At 42.6% G+C, this 23243-nt stretch overlaps 2 protein-coding genes across 4 annotated transcripts; both read left to right on the top strand.

Annotated features, from left to right (window-relative positions):
- Positions 1–3269: 3269 nt before the first annotated feature.
- Positions 3270–11212, top strand: grk7a (G protein-coupled receptor kinase 7a). The gene is made up of 4 exons (XM_017495177.3): positions 3270–3943; positions 4363–4800; positions 9482–9762; positions 10730–11212. Exons 1-4 carry the CDS (start codon positions 3347–3349, stop codon positions 11061–11063), a joined length of 1650 nt encoding a protein of 549 aa, XP_017350666.1. The 5' UTR covers positions 3270–3346; the 3' UTR covers positions 11064–11212.
- Positions 11213–17847: 6635 nt separating this feature from the next.
- LOC108280324 (uncharacterized) lies at positions 17848–22813 on the top strand. Of its 3 annotated transcripts, none has more exons than XR_008393080.1 (6): positions 17848–19545; positions 19770–19925; positions 20187–20279; positions 20862–20876; positions 21859–21960; positions 22074–22813. XR_008393080.1 is itself a non-coding variant. In XM_053673727.1 (5 exons), the coding sequence occupies exons 2-5, from the start codon at positions 19865–19867 to the stop codon at positions 21954–21956; spliced, it is 267 nt and encodes an 88-aa protein (XP_053529702.1). In that variant the 5' UTR covers positions 17848–19545; positions 19770–19864; the 3' UTR covers positions 21957–22813. The 3 variants fall into 3 exon arrangements, 1 of the variants encoding a protein (XP_053529702.1); XR_001815741.3 differs by having other exon boundaries at positions 17850–19545; positions 21859–21968; XM_053673727.1 differs by having other exon boundaries at positions 21859–22813.
- The last annotated feature ends 430 nt before the right edge of the window (positions 22814–23243 follow it).

The raw sequence follows: 23243 nt of genomic DNA, 5'->3' as shown, positions 1-23243 counted from the left end.
GGCTTTCCGTAATCAACACAGTCTGCTAATTACGACGTAGCTGATTCGCAAAGCTATTTTACATTTGGGGGAAAAAAGCCAAGGGGCTAACATTAGCACGGATCAACGTGATGAAGGGAACACGTCTGCATCTGAAGCCTTCGTGTGGTATCCGTTAGCACAACGACACGTGGTTAGACCCACAGAGGAACGCTACGCCACTATGACAGAAAAAACATGGATTTTACTGTAATTACTGTAAATATTTTATTCATGAGAATAACTGTGACGCTTGTGTTGTGCTGATTGTATTCCGCAAAGTAGCGCTGCGTCCTGTGCTTCAGCTTTACGCACAGTATACGAGTTCGTGTGAGGTCGTGCTAACACGCTAACACGCTAACGTGGTCGTCTGTACTAGAATGAGGACGTGATATGTGTTATGTTTTATATTATCTACGCAATTACTGACAAACTGTCCATCAGTGGGAATGATAATAATATATCTGCACAAATGACAGCTTTATAGCGTTCATGTTCTTTATAAAACTGCTTTACGAGTCTGACGTTTACGCGTGATTTCCCTCACCTTATTCCTGATGCAGCGTTTACAGAATCGTATTTTATTTATCCGTTGTTATTTATGACTGAGCGGAGATTCCCAACTTTTTTACAGAACTGACCTGACCTGAGCTTTAATACGGTATACACGCACAACCTATGTCATTATTAACCGACTGTCTGTTTGGGTTTTTTTAGTATTGGCACCCCTAATGCAGTTCCACCAAAGACGGAAATCCGTTGATCCGGATTATTCTTCAGTCTTATTTCTGCTGTTAACTAAGAAAGCAGGTGGAGTTTGTAACCTGTGTGTACACGCAGACGTGTCGTGGAATGAATTTAATAAAGGTTCTGTGATCTCTGTGGGTTCTGCTGTTTCCTTTGACCGGCGTTCTTCATCGGCTGTTTCACCAAAACAGCAATTTTATAAACCCAGTTCATGGTCAGCTTTGTAAATTTTGCACGCAACGCTACAGACTGCTATCTAGTGAATGTTTAGAGTAGGCCTGTCACGGCCGGTCCAGAGTCGGCAGCATTCGGGGTTGCCAGGTTGTAGCAAATTATCCACCTCAAATACGATTCAAAAGCCACATAAAAGACGTGAAACTAGGCAGAAAATGCAGGTGGTAGCAAAGGGAGACACCGTGACTCACACAGAGATTTATTATGATTCATTTATTGCTAGATCTTTGGCAACCCTGTCATTAACTGCTCCACCTGCATATGGGGCAGCAGGATTCCCGCCCCAGTGGGCCTCTGTTTATTAGCGTGTAGCAGTTCCCGTGTAATTCTGTAAAACATCTCACAATTCTGACTTTAATCTCACGATATGAACATCCACATGACACAGTACCTGAAATGTGACTAACTTCAGGTAAGGAGTGTGCACTAGCGTCTGCTTCTCCTCGTCTTGACTAGCTGATGAGTGTTGTTCTTACCGTATATAACATATTTACAGAGAACGATTGATAATTTGTTGGTACATTCTTTGTAACACGATAAATGACATGCGGACATGTAAATTTTAAGAGAAAAAAAGTCCGAATTGCGAGATATTAAATGGCAATGACCTTTTTGATATTTTTTACTCCATGTTTGACCACCAGGTGTAATAATAACTCCACAGAGCTAAATGGGGCAGTGAGCACACCGCATTACGACTGATCTAGAAAAGTAAAAAAAGCAGATCCGCCCATGCAGAGAGCCGGGCGTTAAAGGAGTGTGTGAGAAAAAAAAGCGAAAGAGAGAGCTGATGTAAGACGAGGTGGAGTATGAGGTGACGTGATGAGTTTAACTCACGCTTCAGGACACTCTATAAATAAGACGACCTAAAGCGGTCCTACTAGTATTAGTGCCGTCGAAAAAAAAAGCCTGCTTAAGGATTTTAAACCAAATTATAATGAAATGATTTTTGAAATTTGCTCTGGAAAAAAAAAGTCATTCTTTTTTTAAGGCAAAATATTGAAATTGTTCTTATTTATATGTTTTTTTCTTCTTCTCTGTCTCAAGCATGAAGTGAAAGTTCGATAAATCACGCCGGTCGATCCGAATCGTGAGTCACAGCCTGACGGATTTAGCACGCGATGCTAAACTGGAGATTAAAAGCTTCGATATCTTGTTAGCCGCATTAGCCTCGGAGCATCGGTGTTAAACTAAAGCAACAAGAAATGCGTTGGGATTTCAGATTTGTTCCTTTAACAATAAACTGAATACAAACAGACGTTTATCAGAATCCTTAAATACAGGTTTATATTTATGAGAAGTGCAGCGGAGTGTTTAGTGAACGTGATCGGGGTTAATCGGCTTTGAGACCTGAATCCATTTTAGTCCCTGTTCAGATAAACAGAGCGAGAGAGAGAGAGAGAGAGAGAGAGAGCGAGAGAGAGAGAGAGAGAGAGAGAGAGAGAGAGAGAGAAGATGGACTACAGATAAACAGACAGAAAGCTAAACCTCTTGATTTCTGAAGGCAGAGACTTTAAACGTTTTTTCCCCCACAGTTATTTTACTCTGAACTCACCTGAGATATCTTCTTAACTCGTTTTTTTTTTTTTTTTGTCAAAAGGTAAATATTTATCTTTTGCCTGTTAAAAATGATTAACGATGAATGTTTTTGTGTGTTTTACAACTCAGTGAATAAAGAAATCAGAAATAGTGATATCGTTCATTTTTAAACCAAACGTGTTTAAATACAATCACCTCACAAAAACGTGTAGGATTTTAAACGAGTTTTTAAAAGAAATAAAATGCTGAAGTCCGTGACATCGCGCAGATGTCGTATTGTTTCAATCCCAAAAATACATCATAATATATATATATATATCATAAAATTATTACTCATATGAAATCTTTTGGTATGACAATATCTCATGATGAGTTTGTTTTCAACCCTGCTCACATATAATAATAACAGTAATAATAATAATAATAATAATAATAATAATAATAATCATAATAATAATATTTATTCTCTTTCTGGCACTTCACTAAAGAGCCATTTATCCTGAGTCTCTGTCCAGCGTTTGGCCAAATTTAGCTAGGCTTTAAAGCTTCTTACAGGAGAACCCTCTTATGAGGTCTCTTCCATGAATAGTGCACAGGTACAGACCGCACAAAGGGACTTAAGCCGAAATCCCTGGCAGGTATTTAATTCTAAATGAGTAATTACGGTGTCTTTTGGTCGTGCGTCAGAGCGGCTCATTCGGATTTCAGCATCTGAGCGAGTCACACACAAACACACAAACACGAAAACTCTGGAGCTCTGGAGATTTTTTTCCCCCGTGGAGATTAAAGTTTAAGTTAAACAGCCAAAATGTGTGACATGAGCGCTCTCGATAACCTGGTGGCCAACACGGCTTACCTGAAAGCTCAAGGCGGAGACGAGAAGGAGCTGCGGAAAAGACGCCAGAGTCTCGCCCTTCCCAAACCGGAGAAATGCGAAACCATCCGGGCGTCTGTGGGACAGGACTTCGAATCCCTGTGTGAACTCCAGCCCATCGGGAAGAAGTTATTCAGACAACATCTGAACGAGACGCCCGAGTACGCCGTCGCCGCAGAGTTCCTGGACGAGCTGAACGATTGGGAACTGGCTGAAGGCGCCGCCAAGGACAAAGCATGCACCAACATCATCAACCAATTCTGCAAGGAAGGATCCAAGAGCTTCCTGTCCTGTCTGACCGGAGAAGCTCTGGAGAAGTGCAAAGCGGTGACGGAGAAAGATTTCGAAGTGGTGATGACGGGGAAAGTGAAAGAGGCCGTCAGAGAGTTCCTCAAAGGCAAGCCGTTCACGGAGTACACGCTGAGCCCGCTCTTCGACAAGTTCCTACAGTGGAAGGAGTACGAGAAGCAGCCCATCACCGAGAAATACTTCTACGAGTTCAGGACGCTCGGGAAAGGCGGATTCGGGGAGGTAAGGCACCCTGATCGAGTCATACGATCCTGCTGGAAGTTCTTTGGAGGGTTATGGGTTCTTAGGTTTCTATGGGAGAGTCCACTGATGGAGAAATGCTTGGTTGTTGGGTGGTTCTTCATGACATTACAATTACAGGTTCCTCCAGACAGGCAGGCTGAAGAACCTTCAGACCACAAGGGTGTCCTACAACGGCACAGATTTTTGGTTAGAAATTGTCACCAGGTTCAGAGTTGCTCTGTTCTATAGAAAGATTTATGGAGAAATCCACACACCTTTAAAAAAAAAAACCCCGTCTCTGTTAGAGTATTTATTATCGTTTGCTTTTGAGAAACGTTGAAGATCTTAATACAGCGTATGAAGTTATATAGTTATTGCCAGAAATCACAAGTCAAAAATGCCACAAATGTTTGTTCCAGGTTTGTGCGGTGCAGGTGAGGAACACGGGTCAGATGTACGCCTGCAAGAAGCTGTGCAAGAAGCGTCTGAAGAAGAAGCAGGGTGAGAAAATGGCCCTGCTGGAGAAGAAGATCCTGGAGAAGGTGAACAGCCCGTTCATCGTCAGCCTGGCGTACGCCTACGAGACCAAATCCCACCTGTGTTTGGTGATGACGCTGATGAACGGCGGCGATCTGAAGTACCACATCTACAACATCGGCGAGAAAGGCATCGAGATGGACCGGATCGTTTATTACACCGCTCAGATCACTACGGGAATGCTGCATCTACACGCCATGGACATCGTGTATCGAGATATGAAGCCGGAGAACGTTCTCCTGGACAGCCAGGGCCAGTGCCGACTCTCGGATCTCGGCCTCGCCATCGAGCTTCCTGCCGGAAAAACCACCACTCAGAAGGTCAGAGTGCAAATCTTTCAATCTGCTGCATCAGGATGCTAATGTTGTTCTCTAAACATGTTGGTGAGGAGTTTCAGGTTAAAAATAACCACCTAATATTGGTCTTTATTTAAAGCATTTTTTTAATTATAGAATCTGTAGTGATGGGGGGGGGGGGGGGGGGGGGTTGTAACATGAAAACATTCACACCTATGAGAGAGACAGAGAGACGCTGCTACTCTACACGCTACTACAAACATTTTAAACACTAGTGTAAAGCGCTACAGGTTCCTCAGAGGTCAAACTGAATCCTCACACCCGCAATCAACAGGACTTACGGCGCCTACATGACCTCTAACGACCTCTAACGACCCCTCATGGAGTACACACTCTGCCACACTCCACCGACGCCCTCATATACACGCTCACGGAAAGGTTTTACTGATCCGCCACAGACGTCTCGCATCGTTTTCGCTTATTGAGTTCAGAACAATCCAGAAAATCTTTCGCGCCTTGACCTGTGGAGTTCCGGTTAAAAAATAAAGTTCAGTTTTGCGCCGAGAAAAAGACGCGAGCCGTTTAACGCGCGTTTGCGATGTCTGATAGGAAAGAAAATAATAAAATGTGTAAATATTTGCAACATCAGCAGCTTAATGGCGGAAATTGAGAATTTTTCCAAAACATTTTATACATTTTCTTTTCTTTCTCTGGAGGTGACACGTGAGCAGAAAACTAGTGTAGCGTCAGGATGTGCAGGACGCTGAAAAACTACCACAAACAACAGATTTAGCTTTACAGCAGCCAAAACTATAGCACCTTCCTCGGAAGCTAGGGTTAGGGTTAGGGTTACAGTTACAGTTGGGGTTACGGTTACAGTTGGGGTTGGGGTTAGGGTTAGAGTTGGGGTTAGGGTTGGGGGGTTGGGGTTAGGGTTAGGGTTGGGGTTAGGGTTGGGGTTGGGGTTAATGTTACAGTTGGGGTTAGGGTTAGAGTTGGGGTTAGGGTTGGGGGGTTGGGGTTAGGGTTAGGGTTGGGGGGTTAGGGTTGGGGTTGGGGTTAGGGTTAGGGTTGGGGGGTTAGGGTTAGAGTTGGGGTTAGGGTTGGGGGGTTGGGGTTAGGGTTGGGGGGTTAGGGTTAGAGTTAGGGTTAGGGTTGGGGGGTTAGGGTTAGAGTTGGGGTTAGGGTTGGGGGGTTGGGGTTTGGGTTAGCGGTTAGGGTTAGGGGTTAGGGTTAGGTTTTAGGGTTAGGGTTAGGGTTACAGTTGGGGTTAGGGTTAGGGTTAGAGTTAGGGTTAGGGTTGGGGGGTTGGGGTTAGGGTTAGAATTGGGGTTAGGGTTAGAGTTGGAGTTAGGGTTAGAGTTAGGGTTAGGGTTACAGTTGGGGTTAGGGTTAGGGTTAGGGTTGGGGGGTTGGGGTTAGGGTTAGAATTGGGGTTAGGGTTTGGGTTAGAGTTGGAGTTAGGGTTAGGGTTAGGGTTAGAGTTAGGGTTAGGGTTACAGTTGGGGTTAGGGTTGGGGGGTTGGGGTTAGGGTTACAGTTGGGGTTAGGGTTAGGTAACCCTAGCTGATTAGCTGAAGCCCACATTTAAAATCATAAAAAAATACATGTGACTTTTTAAGGTTGTGTTACAGATTTAAATTAGCAGCGGCGTCGCTGTCGGTCGTTGCTTAATTTCTTTAAAACCCTCCAAAAATAAAAGAGAAAAGCAACAGAACAAAATCAGAAATCTGAGTCATTGATTCTAAGCCACTGATTGGCTGCAGATTATGTCACATGATCACTGTGTAGTTAGGAACAACCTGAAGTGTCTGGAATGTGACTGAAAGTCTGTAAGCGCTAATATTTTTAGATTCGTCGCTCTAAAAGTGTGGTTTAGTATTGACTTTTGTCCTTAAAGTCAGAATTGTAACCTGGATTTTAAAAAGCGGCGCCAAAAATGACAAATCCGTCAATGAGAGGAACACTAAGAAGAACAATAAGTGTTTAAGTGTCTAGCAAAGTCCTATAGCGATCCGATAGCGATCACTGTCACAGCCGACGTTAAACGCTAGCCCCTCGTCTTCATCGGCTACGTGACTCTTTAAGTACGAGATCAAGAGGAAGATCAGTTCTGAGCTTGTGATCAATCCAAATATATAAATATATAGAGAGTTGGTTTGCTTGTATTTTACTGTATGTGTTTACTTTAGCATGTAGCATGTGCTACCGTCAGAGTTTTGAACAGAATCCAGAGTGATGTATAAATATAAACAGCTTTAATATATTTTGTATTCGGCTAAAGCGAGAGCGTGTTTCAGCTTGAGTCTGTAAGCTCATTTAGCCGGAGTTTTCTCCAGAAACCTGATCCTCTTACTTAAGACGACTTAGCACAAATCTGGCTCTGAGCAGTGTGTGTGTGTGTGTGTGTGTGTGTGTGTGTGTGTGTGCGAGAGAGAGAGAGAGAAATGTAAATGCACACAAAGCTCAAGTTAAAATTGCTAATTGATTAAGATTCTTGCGCGTGGCGCCGCCGCTGCCGTTAAGTGCGAGAGGAGGAAGAGGATAACGTATGGATTCACTCAATAATTTGAGTCTTTGAGTGTTGAATGCGGATGAGAAAAGAATTAAAATGACGACTTTGTAAATTACATTCTGATGAATAAATAAATAAATAAATAAATAAAAGAGTTTTTATCCTAGCCTCGGCGTTGCTGATGGCTTCACGCTCCGTCGCTGTGGATTGGCGCTCGACTCCTGACAGGCAGCTCGGGATTACAGTTAAACCAGTTACGCCTCTTCTCTGAGGCATACGAAGATACGAGGCGGAGGTCAGGGATGAGTCGCAACCCTTACATAAAGAGCGGGTCAGAGGTCAAGGTTCAAGTCTTTTCGTGCCAGCTAATGAACTGAAATGACCTGGACTGGTCTCATCTCATCTCTCAGTGTACCTCATGTTATGATCTGCGGTTCTGTAGCTATATGGAATGCAAAGTGATTGCACTTATGTTGTTTAATGATGTAAACAAACAAACAAACAAACAAATAAATAAACTTTGGAGTTTAGTGTGAAAATGCCGACTGACAGGAAGCGATAGAGGGCCTGATGTAGATCTTTTTTTATACAAGGACCTTGCGATTTTTCGATTTTCCGCAGATTCGGGCCGAGACGCGTCACGTGACGTCATCAGCCGCGGCCCTCTCCGATTCACGCGCGTCGAACACGAGTACAGTTAAAAGTTCAACAAAATTACCGACAAACATCGCCACCAAACAATTTTGAATTCGCAGTTGCGATTCCGCCGATTCGAACAGCGTTCCGCAAATACGGCACAAAAAACTCCACTGCGTCGCACCTTTAAAAAAAACCTCCAAAATGAAGCATTTTTGTCCGAACGGACTGATCAAAGATTTTTTTTAAATAAATGACCAAATGTATGTTCTGTACATGGTCCATTGTGTTGATTTTGTTGTCCAGATCTGGCAACCCTGGTCTTTTCTCACATCTAACAGAGGACTTCAACACATTATACAAAAAGTTCTGTGACATTTCCGGTAAAGAAACAGCCGCAGTGGAGCACAAGAGTAAGGAGCGCAGTGTGAACGCACACGTCTGTATGAAGTGGGCGTGTAATTATCCGTCTTTTCCCTGAACCCTATTAACTCTGCAGCTGACTTTAACCCGCAGTCTGCGCCTCACACAGAGCATCTATTATTATTATTATTATTATTATTATTATTATTATTATTATTATTATTATCCCAGGGCAGATGATGACCTGCAGCGTCAGTAAACGGAACATTGTTGTCAGACACAGTGTGAGTGCATGATGTATAGTACATCTGACCCCGAGAACCCCGACCTCACGCTGTGGGGGAAATGTACGTTTATTTCAGAAAAACCTGCTTTACTTTTTGAAGAATAGATTTTGAAAGCATCTGCTGTCCTGTGATTAATAAATCCACTTCTTATCTTGATGTGTGAATTTCTCTTTTTATCTCTTTAGCCCACGTTAGGATTCATTTACAGTATGACAGCCTGCGGCGTTTAAAACCTAATACTGTGTAATCTCTCTCATCTGTCCTGAAAAACAAACAGACAGTATAGAGGAAAAGTACACAGGGAAAGAGTTCACATCTTTCATTCTAATCTCTCTCTCTGTCTCTCTCTGTCTCTCTCTCTCTCTCTCTCTCTCTCTCTATGTATGTCTCTCTCTCTCTCTGTCTGTCTCTGTCTCTCTGTCTCTCTCTCTCTCTGTCTGTCTCTGTCTCTCTGTCTCTCTCTCTCTCTCTCTTTGTCTCTCTCTGTCTCTCTTTGTCTCTCTCTGTCTCTCTCTGTCTCTCTCTGTCTCTCTTTCTCTCTCTCTCTCTCTCTCTCTCTGTCTCTCTCTCTCTCTCTCTGTCTCTCTCTCTGTCTCTCTCTGTCTCTCTCTCTGTCTCTCTTTCTCTGTCTCTGTCTCTGTCTCTCTCTCTCTCTCTCTCTGTCTCTCTCTCTCTCTCTCTCTCTCTCTCTCTGTCTCTCTTTCTCTGTCTCTGTCTCTCTCTCTCTCTCTCTCTCTCTGTCTCTCTCTCTCTCTCTCTCTCTCTCTCTCTCTGTCTCTCTCTCTGTCTCTCTCTGTCTCTCTCTCTGTCTCTCTTTCTCTGTCTCTGTCTCTGTCTCTCTCTCTCTCTCTCTCTCTCTCTCTCTCTCTCTCTCTCTGTCTCTCTCTCTCTCTCTCTCTCTCAGGCCGGGACCGGAGCGTACATGGCTCCTGAGATCCTGACCGACACGCCGTACAGGACGTCGGTGGACTGGTGGTCTCTGGGGGTCAGTATTTATGAGATGGTGGCCGGCTACACGCCGTTCAAGGGCCCCGACGGCAAAAAAGAGAAAGTGGACAAAGACGAAATAAAACGTCGCATCATCAACGAAGAGCCGGTTTTTGAGCACAAGAACTTCGATCCTCTCACCACAGACATCATCCTGCAGTTCCTGAAGAAGAAGGTGGACGAACGCCTCGGCTGCAAGTAAGACACGACGTCCAGGATCGCTGCCAGCTGAGAGACATGTTCATAATTATTATTCGTTTTTATCCAGTCAAAATGAGCAGGTTTTACCTGAATGAGCAGGTTTCAGGCCCGGGGTCGCATGAGCCTGGAAACAGAGACGTTTTCACACCAGTCAGACCCTGGGTTAGGGGTAGGGTTAACAACTCTAATGGTAATTTGTTGCCTTCTATTGGTGGCATGTTATGTCTAGTGGATACCATTAAGGACTAATAATGGTAATGGTTATTTTTTTTAATGGTTAGCTGGCAATAACCTGAATGAAAAAGTGAACGGGTCTAAAAGGGCTCTTTAAGTGCACGTAGAAGCATCGCAGGTTGTTATTGGTGTTAATTCAGAATTCACTCGAATACACGAGTACATTTTTCTTCAGTCCATTTCCCAAAAGTTCCCCGTCCAGAGTCAAGCACGGGAACGAGTGAACCTTCAGCGAGTTTACCGTCAACAGACCTCGCATCCACTGATTCCACCATGTTCCACCAAGAACCGCCTACTTTCATAGAAAAAGGAAGTCAGAGATCTTTTCCTGCATCCTGTCAGCAAATAACTTTTAATAACTGTTAATAACTTTTAAAGACAGGATTATGTTTATCATTCTAGTGACTATATCTTGCTCCAAAAAAGCTCATCGTGTCGCAGTTTTCAGAAGTTTTTTACCCGCTGGAATCAGAAAGCAGTCATTAAGATCCTGAAGCTTGTGGCCAGAAAAGTGTACAAATGATATAGCCTGTGGGCGGAGCTTATGAGGGTGATTTTGTAGAATTTTTTTAAAAGATACATATAACCCTGAGTATAAAATTTTGTATAAGCCAGTGGGGCAGTATGGGGCTTAAACGTAGATGGAACTGGGAAAATTGGGAGCTGAGAATACACACTTGACCCGTTTATTGTTATTTAGATTGAATCCTAACGCTGTGTGTTTCCACAGAGGTGACGACCCCCGGAAGCATGAGTGGTTCAAATCGATTAATTTCCCCCGTTTAGAGGCAGGACTCATCCCTCCACCGTGGCTTCCCAAACCTAACGTCGTCTACGCTAAAGACACCGGAGACATCGCCGAGTTTTCCGACGTTAAAGGCATCGAGTTCAACGATAAGGATGAAAAGCTCTTTAAAGAGTTTAGCACAGGTGCCGTTTCCATCCCCTGGCAGAAAGAGATGATCGACACCGGACTTTTCGACGAGCTTAACGACCCACACAGGAAAGAGTCTTCCGCTGGACTGGACCAGGAAAAGAAATCAGGAACGTGCACACTTCTGTGAACAGACACACACAACGCTTCTTTATTCTGAACCTAGCAGGAGCACTGAAGAACGAAAACGGCTCGTATAGGACTGTAGATAGGAGTGTGTGTCGTATTGTTCCTCTCAAGCTGCGACGGTGGTTGTGTGTGTGTGTGTGTGTGTGTCTGTGTGTGTGTGTGTGTGTGTGTGCGTGTGTGGAAATTTTAAACTGTTCCTGCTGTTCTTCCAGTTGGTTTTGTGCAGTAGTAAACCTACTCACCAGCAGGGGGCACCAACTGAAACTGTCCATCTCAGCTGAGATGCTTTTAGAAGAATAGTTTGAGTCTCCTAAAAGTAAAAGTAATGAGATTTATAGTCTGAGTTCGGTAATCACATAGCATGGGGTCAGGATTTAATACCGAAACATGAGAATTCAGACCTCAGACGTAACTACAGACTCTACTCAGGGGTTACGCAAGAGTTACGCATAAGGGGCGGAGTCTGAGTAAAACACAGGCGTGTCCCACTTACGTGGTCATTTTTATTGCGTGATATCGACTCTTCTGGACTAAAAGTCCCAATTCTGAATGTCTTGATGATATCTGACCTTCGTGTCAATAAATAGCTAATTTATATACATACCTATATATATATATATAAAACCAGATATAATCAATATTTATATATAATTGAGATAGATGGACATTACAATAATGTTAAGTGTAATTTCTGCTCCATGCTGACTGGTAAGAAGGATATACATAAGGGCGTGTTACATAAAGCAGACATGATCCACGAGTCCACGTGTTCTGTAGAAGTGGGTCAGCGGTGTGATGATGCAGTTTGCTGTACATGTTATGTTATACTTGGTCATGTGTAAACTGCGTAACAGCATGAAGAAGGAGAAGAGAAGAAACAGAAGTCCGTTTGTTATTATAAAAATATTCAGTTTCCAGGAATTGTTGTAAGAGAGATTTCCACAACTGCGTTCGTGTTTAATTCACTTCCATTCTGTTCTTCTAACCAGAGCTATATCTCGTTGAAGTTCTCGCCTGGTTTCCCCCTGAAGATAAGCAAGGTTGAGTGTGGTCATTACCTGGATGGGAGAAATCTAAGCTGGCAGTGGTATTAGTGAGGCCAGCAGGTCTCACCCTGTGGTCTGTGTGGAGTCTAATGCCCCAGTATAGTGACTGGGTGCTATACAATAAAAATAGCACCATCTTTCAGAGTAGGGGTATAACCCCTGGGGTCCTGCCCAAACTCCCCCTTTGGCCCTTCTCTATCATCCCCTAATAATCTCCATCACTGAACTACATCACTCTCTCTTCTCCACTAATAGCTGGTGTGTGGTGAGAGTTCTGGAGCACGGTGGCTGCCCTCACATCATCCAGGTGGAGAATACACACTAGTGGTGGTTGAGGAGTCGTCGTCCCCCCCCCCCCCCCCCCCCTTATTAAGTAAAGCACTATATAACTGTAACTATTCATGATGATGAAATAAAACCGTCTAAATGTTTAGTAAATAGTGTAATAGAACAAAATATGTTATGGTTTAAAATGCTAACGTAATAATGTACATACAGTGTTAGCATGACATTTTGCGTGACAGTTAGTTGTGAATGATCACATGATTCATTGATTATAAACGAATAAAAATGCTTTTACACTTTTTTTGCGCAAGAAGTGTGAAACGTGTGGGGACATCCTTGTGTTTTTTTCTATACCTGGAAATATGGACATGGCCGAGTCTTTGGGTTTATATTTACTGTAAATATGGTACTGTAGCTCTGTCTTTTAGTTCATTTATGGAAATTCTGGGCGGGGTGAAGGGGCGGTGTTGAAGGCCAGAAAACTGGGTGGATCATTATGTTTATACTCAATCTAGAAATTTTAGATTAGATTACATGAGTTTAGATTAGATTGAACTTTATTGTTACTGAGCAGAATACATGTACAAAGCTGAATGAGTTACAAGTCACATAAAGTAAATATATATATATATATATATATATATATATATATATATATATATATATATATATATATAGTATATGGAAAAGTGGGTGTGTTTTCGTTTATATATGGGAATGAGGGCGGGTCATTGTATTTATATGTGGGGAATATGGGTGTGGCTTCAAGTTCATGAATGAAAATAAGGGAGGTTATGCATTGTGGGTGTGTCTTTCAATGGAAGAACATCATTGGCATTCATATATATACAAATGTATATTTGCCTTATTCGCTGGCTGAGCTGCAAACAGCCCCGCCTTCTTAAACATCACAAACGTAATGATAGAATGATGTAAAACATCTGGAAAATGATGTTGCTTTGTTCAGTGCAACGTTAACACTATCACTCTCTCACTACTTGTTTATCGCAGTATCTGGTCATACCGGCGTCTCGCCCCGGCCCTCGCTGTGAAAGATGGCGTTTGTAAAATGTCCAGCGAACATGAAGGAGCTGAAACAGTGTCGGTGTAGCGCGCATCACATCACTGAGTTCCAGACTGATGGGTAAATCTCCTAATGCGAGATTGTGTGGATTAACGAGGTGGACTTAAATCAACCTGAAAATCCTGCCAATTAAACCGCCGCCCGATTTAGACACACACGAGCTTCAGGTTCACCTCACTGCAACTTACATGTGTTTACTGAAACACTGAGCGAGACAAATCTGTGTCTGTCAGTTACAGTGAAGGAGGCGTGGCCTGTGTGAGTGTCAGTTACAGTGAAGGAGGCGTGGCCTGTGTGAGTGTCAGTTACAGTGAAGGAGGCGTGGCCTGTGTGAGTGTCAGTTACAGTGAAGGAGGCGTGGCCTGTGTGAGTGTCAGTTACAGTGAAGGAGGCGTGGCCTGTGTGAGTGTCAGTTACAGTGAAGGAGGCGTGGCCTGTGTGAGTGTCAGTTACAGTGTAGGAGGCGTGGCCTGTGTGTGTGTGTCAGTTACAGTGAAGGAGGCGTGGCCTGTGTGTGTGTCAGTTACAGTGAAGGAGGTGTGGCCTGTGTGTGTGTCAGTTACAGTGAAGGAGGCGTGGCCTGTGTGAGTGTCAGTTACAGTGAAGGAGGCGTGGCCTGTGTGTGTGTCAGTTACAGTGAAGGAGGCGTGGCCTGTGTGAGTGTCAGTTACAGTGAAGGAGGCGTGGCCTGTGTGAGTGTCAGTTACAGTGAAGGAGGCGTGGCCTGTGTGAGTGTCAGTTACAGTGAAGTTAATAGACCGTAACTTCATGAGAGTAAAGTGAAAAGCATGAACTTGCTGAACCCTGGACATGAAGACACACACACACACACACACACACACACACACACACACACACACACATTTAAGCATTTTAAATAGAGTAATATAAAATACATATTCAACACTGAAAAGGGGGAAACTGTTGCTAGGGTATTCCTGGTGGTTGCTAGGGTGTTATTTAACTGTTGCTAAGGTGTTGCTAGGTGGTTGCTAGGGTATTCCAGATGCTTGTTAGAATCTGGCTAAGTGTTTGCTATGCTATCACAGGTGGTTGCTAGGGTGTTATTTAAGTGTTGCTATGGTATTCCAGGTGGTTGCTAGGGTGTTATTTAAGTGTTGCTAGGGTATTTCAGGTGGTTGCTAGGGTGTTCTTTTGTTATCCTGAATGACTGTTAGAGTGTTGCATGGGTATCCCAGGTGGTTGCCAGGGTGTTGCTAGGTGGTTGCTATGTTATCCTGAATGATTGCTAGAGTGTTGCTAGGGTATTCCTAGTGGTTGCTAGGTGGTTGCTAGGGTATTCCAGATGCTTGTTAGAATCTTGCTAAGTGTTTGCTATGCTATCCCAGGTGGTTGATAGGGTGTTATTTAAGCGTTGCTAGGGTATTCCAGGTGGTTGCTAGGGTGTTGCTAGGGTGTTGCTATGTTATCCTGAATTATTGCTAGAGTGCCACTGGGACATAATGGTTTAAAGCCTGTTGGAAAATCTCCCTCGTTTGAAAATGGTATGAAAGTGGCGTGCTTGCCGCTGTTGATCGCGTGTGAAGTGAACCTGAGTGGGTGTGGAGACAGACTCCGTGGGATCGGAGCTGCAGGACCGAGCAGTAATCAGCACATTCATCCAGTTATCCTAAAACTTCAGTCTTAGAGAACTCTCGCACTCCTGCCGTCTGGAACAGTCCACCTCTTTATTTTTAGTAAGAGAAAAATGGAATAATAATTTTTTTTTAAAAAAAAGCTGAAAATCCAGATGAACTGCTTCTGAAGACTTTTAAAAAGTTTTTCTGTTGAATGAATAAATTCCACAAACATCGGGCTTCGTTTATCGAGCCGGATATGAACAGGTTTATTTATGAATTGTTCTTACGAGCGTTTACACGTGAAAATCCAGTGCATTCAGAGAAACACTGGTATAATACTCGTGCTCCTGAGTGTGAGGTGAGGACCAGCTAATGTAAACCTCGACCTGATCGACTTCTGGAACATCTGGAACATCCTGTGGAGTTCTGGAGAACTGTTTATGTTGACATGTTTACAGCGTTTAGCCGACGCCCTTATCCAGAGTGACTTCTAGAAGAGCTTCGGAGTCTGGATCAGAAACACGTCCTCATGCTGGATCACTCGCTGAGGGACTCGCAGCTCCATCCAGAACATTCCGTGAAAACCGGTCGTTTTTTTTATTGCCATTAATGAAAGAATATGAAAAATAACGAAAGTGAGACGACACACTCGTACATTTTGACAAATAAAATGAATCGTTGAGTTCTGATAAAAGAAATGGCGGCGTATAAACGGAGGACGGGGCGTTCTGTCTGTCTGCACGGAGCCGTGAGCCGCAAACAAACACCTCAGCTGACGGAATATTTACTGCTTGCTTATTATTATTATTATTATTATTATTATTATTATTATTATTAAATATTGTTATCGGCATCAAAGTGATTCAAAAATAACCTCCACTTCTGTTTTTCAGTCTTCACCCTGATCGCTTTTAACACACCCTCATGTTATTGGACTCGGAACGTTACGTTCATCCAACAGAGAGAACTGAAGAAACATAAACCTGCATCTCGTGACCTGCTGAACACAAACACACACTCCAGTCTTTTACTGCAGATATAAATCCACACTCACACACAGCAGGGGCAGAAGAGGGTGAGACACAGGAGAGACGAGAGTGAGACACAGAAGTGAGTGAGACACAGAAGAGACGACAGTGAGACACAGAAGAGAGTGAGACACAGAAGAGAGTGAGACACAGAAGAGAGTGAGACACAGAAGAGAGTGAGACACAGAAGAGAGTGAGATTCAGAAGAGATTGAGACAGAGAGAATAATGAAGGAGTGCAGTTGAACTTTAGTGTGTGTTTAATTCTGACTCTTATTCTGTAACTCAGTAACAGGGTTTAGTGAAAACTCTGACACCTTCACATTCACTGAGAAAAATGGAGGGAGAGGGTGCAGAGAGAGAGAGAGAGAGAGAGAGAGAGAGAGAGAGAGAGAGATGAAGAAAGGGGTAGCAAGAGGAGAGTTTGAAAAAAGGACAGTGAACGAGAGACAAAATAGGCGGAGTGATAGTTGAAGTGGTAGAGAAAAGAGAAAAAAAAAAGAATAAGGAAGAATGAAAGGAAAAAAGAGAGAAACAAGAGAAAGAGTGCAAGGAGAGTGGGGAGAGGATGAAAGAGAAAATACAGAGAGAGAGAGAGAGAGAGAGAGAGAGAGAGAGAGAGAAGTTTGTCAGGGAAATGAGTTGTTGCCGTATGTTATTGACATCCAACAGATGCTTGTGTGTGTGTGTGTGTGTGTGTGCGTGTGTGTGTGTGTGTGCGCGTGTGTGCGGTTCGGCGTTTTCCTTCACTTTTTTGTTTTCTATTTTGTCCTTTGTTTCTGTATTTTAAATCGATTTTATTTCTTTTGTGCTTCTTTCCTTTTTTCCAATTTGCTCTTTTTGTATCATTATTTAGTCATAGTGTTTAATCCTAACAGGTTGCCAGATTGTGAATAATGACTATTATTTTCTATCAGGTTTGTGTCTAAAGCACTGAATAATTTGAGTCGGTTCCTGGTTCTTTATAAATCTTTTTTTTTTTTTTGATTTGCTTCCATATTTATTCCGTGATGTTCCAGTCTAAACCGCTCTGAAATAAAAATCTATGGTGTTTTTATGATGATGTATTAAAGCTTCATGTGTGTGTTGACCAGCTTTTATTGCCTGGAACTTTTTCAGCCATACTGGAAAAACTTTTGCATGAATGAATGAATGAATGAATGAATAAATAAATAGAATCAGTACATAAAATAAGAAGTGATTTAGTGGACTTGAAATGATGGTGTTTTTGCACATCGTCAGTGTTATAATTTACACACATTATAGGATAATGTGATATAAGATCTGGGGAAACAAGAAATAATCAAGTATTATTTAAAAGTATGTTGTTTTGTTTATTTTTACTCCTCATTGTTGGATTATTCCTGGTTTCTTTTCGTTTTATTTCGCTGATGTGGAAATCAGACCCTTTTATGGCCGTTTTCTATCGTTTTATAGTTACTTATTCATTTAGAACAGAGTTTAAAGATCACGTGTAGTACTGCGAATATCTGGCAACCAGTTGACAGACAGCTTTATTCTGAGCAGAGACACTAAACCGAGTCCGATTATTTACAGGGTTTCAGATCAGATCTCTGAAGCGGGAGGGAAAGTTTTAACATTAGATTTAGCATTAAAGCAGAGAGTGAACTCTGACCCCGCCGAGCTGCTGCTGGTGTTGATGAAGATGAAGATGAAGATGATGTTGCTCTTCCTGTCTGTCCTGCTCTTCCTCTCTCAGTTCTCTGCCAGTTCTCTGTGTGTGTGTGTGTGTGTGAGTGAGTGTGTGTATGAGAGAGAGAGGGAGAAAGAGAAATAGAAAGCGGCAGAAAAGAGCAAAGGAAGGACACAGAAAGAGAAACTGTGTTCAGTGTTTAAAAATAGACAACACTGCAGTATCATGAGTCCTTAAAATGATAGATATATATCTATATATATAAGTATGTGCACCCCTGACCATCACACCCATATGTGCTTGTTGGTGAACGTCCTGTTCCAGGTTTATTCCCCGTCGCTGTTATAACGTGCTCCACTTTCTCTTCTGGGAAGACTTTCCACTAGATTTTTGGGCGTGGCCATGGGGATTTGTGAGTGTGATTTGGGGATTTTGGGGCGTGGCCGTGGGGATTTGTGAGCGTGATTTGGGGATTTTGGGGCGTGGCCATGGGGATGTGTGAGTGTGATTTGGGGATTTTGGGGCGTGGCCGTGGGGATTTGTGAGTGTGATTTGGGGATTTTGGGGCGTGGCCGTGGGGATTTGTGAGTGTGATTTGGGGATTTTGGGGCGTGGCCGTGGGGATTTGTGAGTGTGATTTGGGGATTTTGGGGGCGTGGCCGTGGGGATGTGTGTTCATTCAGCTACGAGAACGTTAGTGGTGTTGAGGTCAGGCGCTGATGTTGATGTGAGGAGACTCCAGTTCCAGTTCATCCCGAAGGTGATGAGTCAGCGTGGTAGAGGTCACGGCTCTGTGCAGAGTTCTCAAGTTCTTCCACCTTCTTCCATCCTTCTCGCACCACGTCTTCATGGCGCAGTCGGCTGAGCTCTTGTTGCCCCTAGACGCTTTTCTGTTTCACAACAATAACACTCACAGTTGACCGGGGCAAACCAGCAGAGCAGAGACTTCACACGCTGACGTGTGGTGAAGGAGGCATCCTGTGCTTCCAGATTTAAAGTCACCGAGCTCCTCGTTACGACCCGTCTCACTGCCGGCGTGTGTCTAAAGAGCGTGCACGGCTGTGTGCTTGACTTTATTCACCTGTTAGCGAGCTGGTTTTTAGCTTTCAGCAGCTTGCAAGAGTTGAAATGCCGTAGGTTCACGAGTGTGACGGTTCTCCGGGGTTGGATTGGAGATGAGGAAGCCGTTGGCAGGCTGAAGGACAGTTCAAAAGGGCTCTTTATTCTCTTTGTTTTTGCTTTTGCTTTACAGCTCACTAAACACACACGGCTTTGTGCTGGTCATCTCTCTCTCTCTCTCTCTCGCTCTCTCTCTCTCTCCCCCTCTCCCTCTCTCTCTCTTCTTCTCTCCCTCTCTCTCTCTCTCGTCTCTCTCGTATCTCTCGTATCTCTCGTATCTCTCTCTCTCCTCTTTACCCTCGTCACTGTTCACTAAAACACAGAACACTTGTTAGCAAGATTTCCCACAGGTATGTAATCCTTACCACTCACCTTCTCTGGCTCCGCCCTCCATTCACAAACCGGCCCTCAACCACGCCCCTGCTTCCACAAGAAGAATGAGAATGTGTGTCAGACAGGTTCCTCCGTTGTTCTTGAGGATTTTAAGCAGAACCCAGCAGTAAAGTGTTTGAATGTCAGAAAGGATTGGAGTAATTATTTATGATGCTGGCAACCTGACACGACTATGTGTTGGTGTTGGTGTTGGCTCTGTGTGCAGGCTGCGTGTGTGAGCCTGTGGAGAACGCCGTCAACACCACACGACTCATTAACACGCTGTGGATCATCAGGAACAAACCCACGTCCCCGGGTACGAACCTTCACGCTCCTGTAATAGTGCGCAGTGATGAAATTTACAGCTGCTGTGTTCAGCTTGCGCTAAACAAACAGGAAGAGCGAGTCAGTGCTGTAGATTTAACATCTTGTAGGTGTCTGTGTGTTTATTACATGAACAGGTTTAATGAATCTAACATTTCTGTGTGTGTGTGTGTGTGTGTGTGTGTGTGTGTGTGTGTGTGTGTGTTATACTCTTAGTAAATCTGACATGTGTCTGTTTGTGTGAGTGTCGGCGTGTTGTTCAGCTCAACATCAACGATTCAGCGATTGAGGTGAAGGAGAGCGAGCGAGAGATGCTGGAGGACGAGTGTGTGAAGCTGGTGAAGGATCTCAGCACGAAGAAGGAATCAAGAGGTGTGTTACGAGTGTTACGAGTGTTACGAGTGTGTCACGGCCGTGAGGTGAAGAGCTCACGCTGATACACTCTGGATTCCACATCAGCGTGAGGATTTATAATGTGTTCAAATAAAACGGTGGAATTTCGTATTTTCACGCGTTTGAAGTCATGAGAACTTTATCAAAAGCAGGAAGATCAGAAATAAAATATTTGCTTTAAGTTTAAGTGTGTGTGTGTGTGTGTGTGTGTGTGTGTGTGTGTGTGTGTGTGTGTTTCAGACTTGTCTGTGTTGTCTGTTGCGACTCCGCTCGTAGGAGCTTCGGTCTTCATCACTCTTCTTCTGCTCAGCTTCGCAATGTTTAAAAGACAAGGTGAGTAACAGCAGGAGCACTCACTGACTCCGCCCCCTCAAACCCCTCCCCTTTAACTCTCTCTAACTCTCTCTAACTCTCTATCAACCCATCTTCTTGACTCCACCCCTCAGGTCTCTCTATCAGTCAATCAACTTGACTCCACCTACTCAGCTGTCTTTACCTATCCATCCTCTTAACTCCACCCTCTCCACTCTCTTTATCTAAATGTCCACTGACTCCACCCCCTCAGCTCTCTTTATCTATATATCCACTGACTCCACCCCTCAGGTCCCTATCTATCCATCTCTTTGACTCCACCCCCTCAGCTCTCCTTGTCTGTCTACCTGACTCTGCCCCCCACCCCCAGCCCCACCCACTCAGTAGCATGATAGTATTATTTTTTAAAAACAATATTGTGATAAGTATTGGCACCCCCTGCAGTAATCTACTTTTTTTTTTTATATGAAAAATGAAATCTTTTCCTTTCAGTGAACAGGCGGATGTCATCAGTGATGTGATGCGATGTTATCGCAGGTCATGACATTAACGTCTCTCTCTTTTTCTCCTTCGTTTCTGTTCTGTGATTCCTGTGAACTTCAGAGTCTCAGGCTGGAGGTGAGGACGAGTTTTTCAATCATTTTCTCCTGCAGTATAAACATTAACGCGAGGTTATAGATTAGCTCAGCTGTAGCGTGCACTTCTTCCCCGTGACCTCTCACCTCACGCCCATCGTCCTGCTCCATCTTATAATCTTTATAAGCACATTTAGAGGAGAATCTCTGGTCTGTTGTCATCGTAGTGAAGATCCACATAAACCGTCCTGATGGAGGCGGATCCTGAAAATCTCTTCCCACGTCAACAGAGGAACATTTTAAACAGTGTGTGTGAATACTGTGTGTGTGGTTTGTATATATGACGTGTTACGGCTAAGACAGATAGGTGATCGTATATATTTTGATATGTTTTATGAAATCTTTCTGGGGGAAAAAAACCTTTTTGCTTTCATTATTTAAATATTCATGAACTTTTTAAAAAATATTAATATAAGGAAAGAGTTGTTTGCTCTCCTAAAAATTCATAAAGATATGTACATGCATATAATCACGAACGTATTATTAGCTAAATTTCATAATCATGAGTGTACACTGTTAGGTAATAAGTCCATGTTTGAGTTCTTTTTAAAGGTGAGACACAGCAACTCAATTCAAGCTTAACAAAAAGCTGTTCAATAATTTACTATTTATTTTGGAAAGATTGTATATGAAAATTGCATATCCCCCTAGCGTAAAAGTTATATTTTGGCTTGTTTGAGATTGAAACGTACTGAGATTTATTAAAGTAATAAAGAAAAGAAAAAAAGAGAATTATTCAGTGGTTGATTCAGAGAAACGCTCTCGCCCTCTGGTGGCCGTACAGGACAATTACAGTTCTGTCTCATACATACATACATACATACATACATACATACATATATATACACACACACACATTATATATATATATATATATATATATATATATATATATATATATATATATATATATATATATATATATATGTATATATGTTACACTTTTATGTTTGTTTGTTTTTTAGGTGTTTTAGGCTCTCTTATTCATTATCCAGCTCACTCTCTGGAGAGGACGACGAATCCGGGAGCATTTCTACCTCCAGAGACTAAAATTCCCTACTGACACGGTGAAGATGTGAGAGTGATAGTATACTGTGTTAAACTATATTATATTAACTATATTATATGGTGCAGATTACAACCTTTCTGTGTAAAATAACAGTCTATTACACTCCTACAGCATTTACAGAGTGTCCAGATGAGAGCTCGTCTTGTAGAAGGAAAGGATTTTTACTGCAACACACACACACACATACACACACACACACATACACACACACACACACACACACTTCTTACAAGTGGCTCAAGAATACACGGTGGTGTGTAACACTTTCTTGCTGCACTGAAAGTCGTACAGGACTCAAAACAGCTGAAATGCAAACTGAGACTTCATCAGTGTTCTTTACTAAGGCTCCATCCCAGACAGACTCTGCTCTAACGAAACTTATTTAGAACTGCAAGGGTCTTTGCTTCTTTTCTTTGTAGGGAAAAACTCTCTATTTCTTATCTTTTTCATCAATAAGTTGAAGTTGAACTTTTCAGACTTGCAGTGTTTATTTGTCTTGTTAGCCATACCGTGGTACATCAGTATAATGCATTTATTACTTTTTCCCCTCTCTCAGACTCTCTGATTGCCACAAATGTACACAACATGATGTAATGTCCTGCACTTGTAAGATAAGATCGGTGAATCATTAAAGCACAAAGAAGGCTTTATAAACATTATAAGCATGAATGAATGCTAAACTATACTCTGTCTGTTTTGATTCTGTTAAAAATTAATGCTAATAATACACATCATTCACTGTTTTTTTTCCTTGTTCAAATTATTTCAAATGTATTTTTTATTTCCGTTTAAAACAAGTCTACACTATAATATACTTAATATTTCTAATAAAGCACTTTTCGAAAGAAACACTCAGAATTTTTTTTTTAAACGAGTTAATTTGGAGTATTTCCATATTTATTTGCATATTTTTGTATTTTTACGACACTTGAAACAACACAGACTGAAATCGATGTCGAGTTCGATGATCAATGAGGAACTGGTTTCTGTTCAACCCGGAAGAATTATCGGTTGCACAATATTACACAAGATAAAAAAAAATATTGTTCTTTAATGTGTACACTTTCCCCCCCGATAAGTTGAAAAGTACAAAATAAACTCTATGACCTTTGTGTTTGTATGACATAAAATCTTTACATGAAATCTTGAATATTTTAACCTAATTAGCGGTCATTAGGTCAGAGATTCCGCCCGGACCTTATCATTGGTCGGACAACAACCATTACTGCTAGTTGTTTTTGTACTACCCGTTTTTGTAAATTCTCACGTCCTGTGCAGGGA

Source organism: Ictalurus punctatus, chromosome 20 (assembly GCF_001660625.3).
Source record: "Ictalurus punctatus breed USDA103 chromosome 20, Coco_2.0, whole genome shotgun sequence".
Classification (NCBI taxonomy): domain Eukaryota; kingdom Metazoa; phylum Chordata; class Actinopteri; order Siluriformes; family Ictaluridae; genus Ictalurus; species Ictalurus punctatus.
The sequence above is the reverse complement of the archived record's forward strand: the minus strand, read 5'-3'. Positions and strand labels throughout refer to the sequence as shown.

Bases quoted from the DNA above. Each gene is read 5' to 3' on its own strand.
- grk7a (XM_017495177.3), top strand. From the start codon at position 3,347: ATGTGTGACATGAGCGCTCTCGATAACCTGGTGGCCAACACGGCTTAC. The intron at 3,944-4,362 runs GTAAGGCACCCT...TGTTTGTTCCAG, and splicing joins GGAAAGGCGGATTCGGGGAG to GTTTGTGCGGTGCAGGTGAG. The intron at 9,763-10,729 runs GTAAGACACGAC...GTGTTTCCACAG, and splicing joins GACGAACGCCTCGGCTGCAA to AGGTGACGACCCCCGGAAGC.
- LOC108280324 (XM_053673727.1), top strand. From the start codon at position 19,865: ATGCTGGAGGACGAGTGTGTGAAGCTGGTGAAGGATCTCAGCACGAAG. The intron at 19,926-20,186 runs GTGTGTTACGAG...TGTGTGTTTCAG, and splicing joins CACGAAGAAGGAATCAAGAG to ACTTGTCTGTGTTGTCTGTT.